Source organism: Chiloscyllium plagiosum, chromosome 45, assembly GCF_004010195.1.
Source record: "Chiloscyllium plagiosum isolate BGI_BamShark_2017 chromosome 45, ASM401019v2, whole genome shotgun sequence".
In the NCBI taxonomy this organism is placed as follows: Eukaryota; Metazoa; Chordata; class Chondrichthyes; order Orectolobiformes; family Hemiscylliidae; genus Chiloscyllium; species Chiloscyllium plagiosum.
Window position 1 is genome coordinate 1,095,050 of NC_057754.1, and position 8,766 is coordinate 1,103,815.

Genomic DNA, 8,766 nt, shown 5'->3' on the forward strand with positions numbered 1-8,766 from the left:
TGTTACTCTGAGCACTTACCCCCCCCCCGCCCCCCCCCCCCCCGCCACATTGGATTTGTAGGGATCAGTCAACAGTGTGGTCTTTTTTTTTAATAAAATCCCTAACTTGGAAAAAAAACCTCTTCCCTTTAGTGTATTTATAAAATATCTTAGGGTTCTCCTTAATCCTATTCACAAATCCGTTTTTATTTCCCCGTTTTCACTCTTCTAATTGCTTTCTTAAATTCCCTCTTATGCTTCCTGTATTTCTCTGGGGCCACAGCTGAGTTATTCCCTTTGGACTTGCTATTTTAGTTGGCTTTAGTTAAGTATGAGGTATTCAGCTTGTGCAGTAACACCTTCCAGGCCACTGGGGGGGGTCAATGGTGTCATTTTGGGTGCAAACCCCACGAGGGTGCTGCTGTTACCCCAAGCAGGGATGGAGCAAAGGAAGGAATTGCATCTAGATAGCAACTGCACCACCCTTGGGACATTGCCAGAAGAATATTTGGCAGCCAGTGAGATAATTTTTGAAGTGTCGGCTTGGCCATATGCATATTAATCAAATGATTTATTAACTGGTCAGTTAATATCTGGAGGGTGAAATGTCAGGCCGTGAATATTAGCCAGCCTTTGGTAACGGTAGTGTTTAAAGTTCATACCTACTGTACATACTGGCAGCCTATCAAGGCCTGTAAAGGGAATGTTTATTGTTTAATTCTAGAGGGGCTGAATGGTCAGCTGTAACTAGGATGGGTGTCAGAGTGGAGTGGACCTCTTCAGGGGTGGGCAGTCCCAGAGAATCGGAATAACAAGCTGGGCAGGCTGAGAGCACTGCATGCAGAGTGGGAAGGTTGAAGAAAAGGGTTACCATGGAGTGAGTGCTATGTGCTGAAGCTGGCTCAGGCCATCTCTGGGTTTGAAATGACGTGTACCTGTCTGCGGCCATTCACTTGAGGAAAATTAACGTGTTATTTGCTTCTTTTCACTCCAGCTCTCGCTGAAATCCTCAGCGTTAAAGACATCAGCGGGCGAAAGGTGTTCTATGTCCATTACATAGACTGTAAGTATTATTCATAATGTCACACTTCACACAGTGCATTCCCATCTATATAACCCGGGGGTACAGGACTGGTGGGGACAGGTCTATCCCTGTATAACACTGGGGTACAGTACTGGTGGGGACAGGCCTGTCACTGTATAACACTGGGGTACAGTACTAATGGGGATAGGTGTGTCACTGTATAACCCGGGGGTACAGTACTGGTGGGGACAGGCCTGTCCCTGTGTAACACTGGGGTACAGTACTGGTGGGGGACAGGTCTGTCCCTGTATAACACTGGGGTACAGTACTGGTGGGGACAGGTCTGTCACTGTATAACACTGGGGTACAGTACTGGTGGGGACAGGTCTGTCCCTGTATAACACTGGGGTACAGTACTGGTGGGGACAGGTGTGTTCAATAAATGTGTTGGGTGTGTGATAGCAGCAGTGAGTCTGGCTGGTGTTGATTGAAAGGAAAATACTGCACAAGGTGGGAATCTGAAGGTTTTGCCATGCTGTGGAGTGTGGTGGTTATCAGAGGTGAAGGTGTTTGCTGGAAAGGTGAGAAGGGTGGCATCGAGGTAGTAATGTTGGTTCCGGGTAGTTGGGAGCCTGAGGAGTGTGGGGTCCAGCTGGTAATCCGGGGTGAGCGGCGTTTGGCTTTTCAGGTCTCTCTTTTCTCACTGGGCTGGGTGTTCAAGTCCAATCTTTTTTATTTATAGTTAACAAGCGTCTGGACGAGTGGGTGACTCCAGAAAGGTTGGATCTAAAGAAAATCCAGTTCCCGAAAAAGGAAGCTAAGACTCCAACTAAGAATGGCCTCCCAGGATCCAGGCCGAGCTCTCCGGAGAGAGATCTGGTAATGACCCTCATAAACGTCTCCAGAGATAGAGAGAGAGACATAAAGGATACAGGGTGCAAAGAGAGAGAAAGAGATGCTACGTGAGGAGGACAGAGAGAGGGGTCTCCGAGGCCAGACAGGGAGTCTGCGAGGGGAGGACAGAGAGAAATGGGGCCAGTAAGGAGTGGATGGGGAGCAGTGTTGTGGGGGTGGGGGGAGCGATGGGGATGAAGAGGGGGAGAGAGAGGCTAAAAATTCAGAGTCCACTTGACAATGGGTCAAAACCCTCTCCTCATGTAGTTTAAATGGCTTTTCCCTTTGGGATTTGATATTCTTGCAGTTCTGTCCTGATGGATGGATAAATAAGCTTTATCAGCATCCGTCTATTCTTTTAGCGATAGTCCAGTTCTGTGCTACCAAGTGACTCTTGGTTTGACTGTGCACATTCCACCTGATACTGTGACAAATGGACTCAAATTCAACTTGTCTCACTCTCTGGCAAATGACAGGCCTGGTTTCAGGTTTGAGGATCAATATTTTGACCATTCCTCCAAATTTTACATTTCACTATTAGAGTAAGCGTGGTCCCCATTCTCCTCCATATGTGCAACACGGTCCAGTGGTACAGGCCAACACAGATAAGAGTGAAGTGATGCTTTCACACAGCAGGTTACTAAAGCTAATGACGCAAAGGTTCAGTTCAAAGGCAATTTGAAAAAAAGATTCGAAGGGCTGGGATTAAAAGGAGATGGGCAAAGAGCCAGAGAGTGGGATTAGAATAGACAGCTCAAGGAGATAAGAGCTGAAAATGCGTTGCTGGAAAAGCGCAGCAGGTCAGGCAGCATCCAAGGAGCAGGAGAATCGACGTTTCGGGCATGAGCCCTTCTTCAGCTCAAGGAGATAACCCCAGCACAATGGATGGAAAACCATTTTATTCAATTATGGGGATATTGGTGTTGCTGGCAAGGTAGGCATTTATTGTCCATCCTTCGTTGCCCCCAAGGTGCTAATGATACAACTCATGTCTTGCTAAAACACTTCAGGGGCATTTGAGAGTCAAACACGCTGGCGAGGACTGGAGCAGATTTCCTTCCCTCAAAGATATTTGTGAACTGCTCACATTTTTACGACAATCCCTCATGCTTCAAGGCCACTTTTACTGATAATGACCATTATTAATCCCAGATTTCCTTTTCAAACGGAATTCAAATTTGCAAGATGCCAAGTTGGGATTTGAACTCGGTTTCTCTGGACTATCAATGTATTTCCCATTGTTGGTAAATAGAAGTGTCGAAGTAAACGCTAAGCTGTTTGAAATGCACTAAAAGAAAGAGCCGAATTGTAGCTTCAAATTGTTCGGAATGATATTTTCATTTGCACTCTCTAAGACTCATCATATGTTTATGCGAATCATGGGATTTTATTTTAAGCTTTGCTGTCTTATTTCCTATTCAACCATCTGAGATCCACACTCTGCCTAAAGTTCAGTCACTCACGCCCACTGTATTGGCTCCGATGTGTACAGCTGCATATCCAGATGTAGCATCCTTCCAGCTAATACCTGTAACTGGCACCGTCTGCTGCACTGCCCCCAGTTTCCCCTCCTCTTCCCCCCCCCCCCCCATCCTGAGGTCAGGGACTGAGCACAGTGACAGCAGGTGAAGTCTGACCAGGGTTTTGTGTACACCTTTCAGCTACAGGCCCCTCAACGTCACGGCCGACTTCCCCTTCGCCTCATTCAGTTCTGGTTTTTGTTATCCTTGTCTACGAGCTTTTAATGATCTCTTAGACCCTCCCCCACCCCCACCCCCACCCAAACACCTCTGCCCCTTGTTACTTGCTGCATGAGCTGGTCTCAGTTGGGTGGCCATGGGGGTGTTTCTCGTGGCCGGGATTGAGATGGAGAGAGAGAGAGAGGGGTGAGGATATGGGATGGAGTCGGTGGTGGTGGGGGGGGGGGGTGGTGGTGAGGGGAGGTGTAGGGTTGGAGGCAGCAGGAACAAGGGTGGGGTAGCGAGGCCCTGGAACGTGTTGAAGCCTGGCAAAAGCAGCCGTATTTGTGTTGTTGGACCGTGTACGTGAGTAACCTAATCTCTATTCCTCCTCAGAAGAAGACACTCGATCTTTCACTGCACACATCAGCAGCAGGGATTGGCAAAACCATTCCAACACCGGTACTGCAGATTTCTTAATCCTGTTCCAAGAGGGCTGTCTCTACCTTCCAGTTGATGTTATTAATGACAGTCAGTGCAGTGCCTCTGTCCCAGCCACAGCCATTTAAATTGCTTGTTCATTTCTTTTGATGATTACTGGTCCCCATTGCCTCCACCCATCCCCCTCCCTCTCACCAGTCACCCTGGGCTTTATTGGAGGGCATCTTAATGACCTCCCTGACTCTGTACTCTGCCACCGCATCACTGCAGAGACTGGCAGAGGTTATTTGTCCCTCTTCATTCCTCCTCCTGATTGTTTACAGTTCAGCTGCATCATAGCTCCCTGCTAGTTTGGATAGAAGTTCACCAGCCTCTGATTGGGGGGGGGGGGTCCCACAGACTAGGCTTCCGTTCCCTCGAGTGTCGAAGGTTAAGGGGTGACTGCATCTCGGGCTTTGGGATGATTTGGTAAAACAAAACAGGGTCAATCATGGTGTTGGTGGTGAGCAGCCCCAGCCTGGGGTTGGTGAAAAGGATTCATTCGGGTCCGTGGAGGGGAATCTCCAGGCAGGAGCTGCCCACTGGGAAATGCCAAAACTGAGATTAATCTGTTTTTTTTTTCTTTGTAACTGGGGGGTGGGTTTGTGAAGTTGCAGGATCAAAGTGGGGAGACAGTTTAGTTGTGAGCTAACTGAATGAATGGTGGAATTTGGCTCACCGCATCTTCCAGTCACTATTTCCCGTCCTCCCTTCACCCATTAACAATGCCTGCCTGTTTTCCTGGCAGGAAGGGGTGGCACGGTGGCTCAGTGGTTAGCGTTGCTGCGTTACAGCACCAGGGTCCCAGGTTCGATTCCACCCTCCGGCAACTGTCTGTGTGGAAGTTGCACATTCTCCCCGTGGTCTGCGTGGGGTTCCTCCCACAATCCAAAGGTGTGAAGGTTCGATGGATTGGCTGTGCTACAGTGCCTTGCAGTGACCAGGGATGTGTAGGTGGATTGCCTGTGGGAAATGCAGGGATAGGGTAAGTCTAGGAGGGACCCTGTTAGAAGGGTCAGTATGGGCTTGGTGTACACATTGCAGGGATTCTATGAGTCTAACGACTTGGGACAGTGTTGGGGCGAGTTGGGGACAGAGTCATTGGATCGGTGTTAGGCTAGTATCCGTTAAGAGTTTAGAATACTGAGAGATGATCTTATTGAAACATATAAAGTCCTGAGAGGATGTTTCCCGTCACAGGGGATGTCTAGAACAAGGAGACACACCCTCAGGATGGGAGGGGCTGGGGTCCATGGAGATGAGGAGGAATCCCTTGACTCCTAGGGTCATGAGTTTGTAGAATTCTCTTCCACCAAAGACGAGTGGAGTCTGGGCCACTAGGTACATTCAAGACCGAGTTAGAGGTTTTGAATTGATGAGGGAATTCAGTGTGGGGTGGGGATCTCACCCCCGTCCCTGTGTGAGCTCTGGCCTCAGCTGACATCTCCTTGATGATTGAGAGTGGGACTGACAAACTCGAGTCGGGGTAGTTTTAACCAACTGAAGTGCTCAGTTACCTGAAACAATGCCCTTAGTTTAATGGATGAATCGCTTGCCTGCTTTGGGCCAGTCTGGCCTGGGTGAAGGGGACAGCATGTTAAAACTCTCCAGCTTCTCACTCCTGAACGCCACCCTGGTGAGTCTGGGTGTGATTACTCTTCCCTTCTGGATCACAAGGGTCTGAGTGTTAGCCCCATGCTGGAGGCCTGAGCCCCGTATTCCAGGTCAGCACTCCCAGCACAGTGCTGGGCCAGGAGAGCGTTGCCATTTTGGTGGGGGAGGGGTGTCCCTTTTATTTTTGATGGACCCTTCTCACGTGTAAGTGAAATAATCCACAATTGCTATTTTGTAAAAGTGAGAGAGTTCACCCACTGCCCTCAGTGGTAATCCCTGTGTCCAGTGCTACAGATAGAGTATCTGGTCATTTATTTAATTGGGGGCTGTTGCTTTGTGTCTGGCTGCTGCATTTCCTTCTGTAAAGTCTGGAATTGGCTGCGGAGCTTTGAGACACCCTGAGGTGGGGAAAGGAGCTGGAGAAATAGGAACCTTGCGTACCGTGTACAGTCCTGTTGTGTATTGTACTGTGTCTGTGAGTAACTTAGCAATGTTCAGTCGACTATGACCCACAAGCAGACTGGGCCCTCTGTGAATGGATTTCTGGATCATGGGGTTTTTTTTGCCATTACACAAGGCCAGCCACCCTGCTTTAACGTGGCAGCAACTCATCAGTAGTGTACTCCCTGGTGACAAGACCTTACCCCCTGGACCAACAGCCATTTGTTTCTGTGCCAGTGTGACTGCCACATTCCCTACATTGGTGGTCCTGCCCTGCAGTGGTGAAAGGGGCTTTTCTTTTTCATATAAATGCAAGTCTCTCACTGTGGGTAGGTGATGGGGGAAGAGACTATAATTACACCAGTATTGATGGGCGAGGGAGGGGGCTCTAATGAGAAAGCAGTGTTCCACTCCCCGTGCCTCCCCAATCCTTAGCTGGACGACATGTGTGTGCATGTGTTTGGTGAAGCCAGCACCGTATTTAGATGAGCCACTGTCAGAAACCCATTGCATAGTCTTCGGCTCAAGTTGCAACGGTAATGGGTCCCTGTACAACAGGTAGCCTGGTTCAGGTTAATAGCCGGGGGAGCAGCAACTCTTATAGCTCAGCTTGGGACTGTTAGTGCTTGAGTGACCAACTGATTCATCTAGCGGCTCCCCTCCTGCCTGAATGGAGCCTTCATGTCGAGAGAGTCCGACTTCCTGGTCCCTGGGCCGTGGAGTATCGGAATCCCACTGTCCACAATGTCTCAATGTCGATTTCCTAAGACACTTCACAGGAACGTAAATCCCAGGCAGAATGAGGGCGATATCAGGGGCTCGCTCGGTGTAAAGGAGGAGAGAGAGCCAGAGAGGTTTACTGAGGGAGTTTCGCAGCTTGATGTCTCAGGCAGCTGAAGGCACCAGTGGTGGGCCGATGGAAAGCGGTGGATGCTCAAGAGGCTGGAGTTGGAGGAGCACAGAGATCTTGGAGGGTTGTAGGGGCTGGCGGAGGTGACAGCGATAGGGAGGAGGCCACAGTGGGGATTTGGAGACCAGCTGAGCATCAATCAGTCAGGCTGCCATTGGTCACTCTACCAGGATAACCTGTTGTGTCTCTTTCTCCCCCTTCTATGGTATTGTGTGGAGCAGGGCTTGCCTTACTTAGCCTCAAGTGCTAGTTTACAAAGGGTCTCTGTCGTGAAGATACCAGACAGGACCAACAGCATCGAAAACGTCACAAAAAATTTGTTATCCGTGAGTTGCCTTTATACTTGTTTGACCGCTTGCTGGTGATTTGAGTCAGTTGTGATGCAATTTAACCCCTTTCTAGCCCCGTAGTACCCATGTTCTGGATTGTTACTCCCCGCCCCACACTCCCTCTCGGATCGGATGCCCAATACATCGGCACCACAGCCACCCATTAAAATGTCTCCGTGGCTTTCTGTTGTGTTGGCGTGTGCTCTAGCCAGCACAACCACCGTACCCCCAAACCTTAGCGCCACAGTCTGGTATCTGACCTGTCATCCCTGGGTGCCAGCAAGTGTCCATCCAATACAAACCTGGTTTTATGATGGCAGCCCTGCAGGCCGGGGACAAAGGGGAGAAAGCTGCAGGGCCCTGGTGGGAGATCAGTCCTCTGCTCTTTGAGTTTAAATGTGTCCATCGTCCAAGGAGTGAGTGACGTTGGGTTATACTACTGTAACCTCTCCTCATGTTGGGTTAGATTACTGTATCTGCGTCCAGACCTGTGCTCTATGTCACACTGCCGCGCTACCTTTGGCCAGGCCGGCTGTCCACATTTACAATGGGAACTCCCTAAGTAAACATGTCACGGCGCAGCAGCACCTCCACTGGTGAGAGGGTGCAACCACAGCGTGACCTGTTTACATGGGAACCGCCCAGTTTGGGGTACTTTTGGCAGAATGTGCACAACGGTGGTGAATATATCTGATAGGAGACAGGCTGAATGGGGGAATAGAAATGTTTTGCAATGTTCCCAATGATTTGAGTGTATCTTTGCTTTAACTCCTTGCTTTCTGCAATCTGGTCAGGTGCGTTATAGACTGCAGCCCGGACGACCTTTCACTCTGGCAAACTTGCTGACTTTGCGTCCAACTTGAAATCCAATCTGCCCTTCCATCCTGTGTACCCCCACCCTGGCCCAGTGAGCCATCTGACTAGTCATGAGCTTGTCTCCGAATCCTTCACCTTCCAATGGCAGTGTCACACACATCGATTAATAGAGACAAGATTCTCTTCAAACCCACTGCTTTCTAAGTCCTTTGCTTGCTGTCAGTCAGCAGGCGCTGTTACTACTGGGTATTCCTTAGTTCAGGAACAGGGGGCCATTCGACATCTCCAACCCCACCTTCCCCCCCCCCCCCCCCAACTTGGACCATTTATATGGGAATAAAGAAATCCTTCAGCCCCTTGAGCAAGCCCCCTCCTTGTGCCTATTATGTGGGACCAGCAGGAGGTCCACTTAGCCCCCTTCATACCTGTTAGCCCCGTATCACTCAATATCCTCACCCAACAGAAATCTCAAAATCTTACCCTTGAAAGGCTGGGTTATCCCTCAGCGAGCCTGTTGGTGGAAGGGGTGCAGTGGGAATGCAGGTCGAGGTTTCCAGATCCTTTGCTGATGTAGAATTGGGGAAATGGCTCCCAGTAGAC

At 49.6% G+C, this 8,766-nt stretch overlaps 2 protein-coding genes across 2 annotated transcripts in view; both read left to right on the forward strand.

Moving 5' to 3' along the window:
- The window catches only part of LOC122543796 (histone acetyltransferase KAT5-like), a 16,908-nt gene extending 9,488 nt beyond the window's left edge, over positions 1 to 7,420 (forward strand). Inside the window, exons 2-5 of the mRNA XM_043682576.1 lie at positions 974 to 1,042; positions 1,746 to 1,882; positions 3,973 to 4,038; positions 7,243 to 7,420. Coding sequence (XP_043538511.1) covers positions 974 to 1,042; positions 1,746 to 1,882; positions 3,973 to 4,038; positions 7,243 to 7,386 — 416 coding nt within the window. The 3' untranslated portion in view covers positions 7,387 to 7,420. The remainder of the gene's footprint in view (positions 1 to 973; positions 1,043 to 1,745; positions 1,883 to 3,972; positions 4,039 to 7,242) is intronic.
- A 243-nt stretch (positions 7,421 to 7,663) lies between these two features.
- Positions 7,664 to 8,766, forward strand: part of LOC122543974 (neutral alpha-glucosidase AB-like) — a 17,032-nt gene continuing 15,929 nt past the window's right edge. Inside the window, exon 1 of the mRNA XM_043682983.1 lies at positions 7,664 to 7,713. Coding sequence (XP_043538918.1) covers positions 7,664 to 7,713 — 50 coding nt within the window. The remainder of the gene's footprint in view (positions 7,714 to 8,766) is intronic.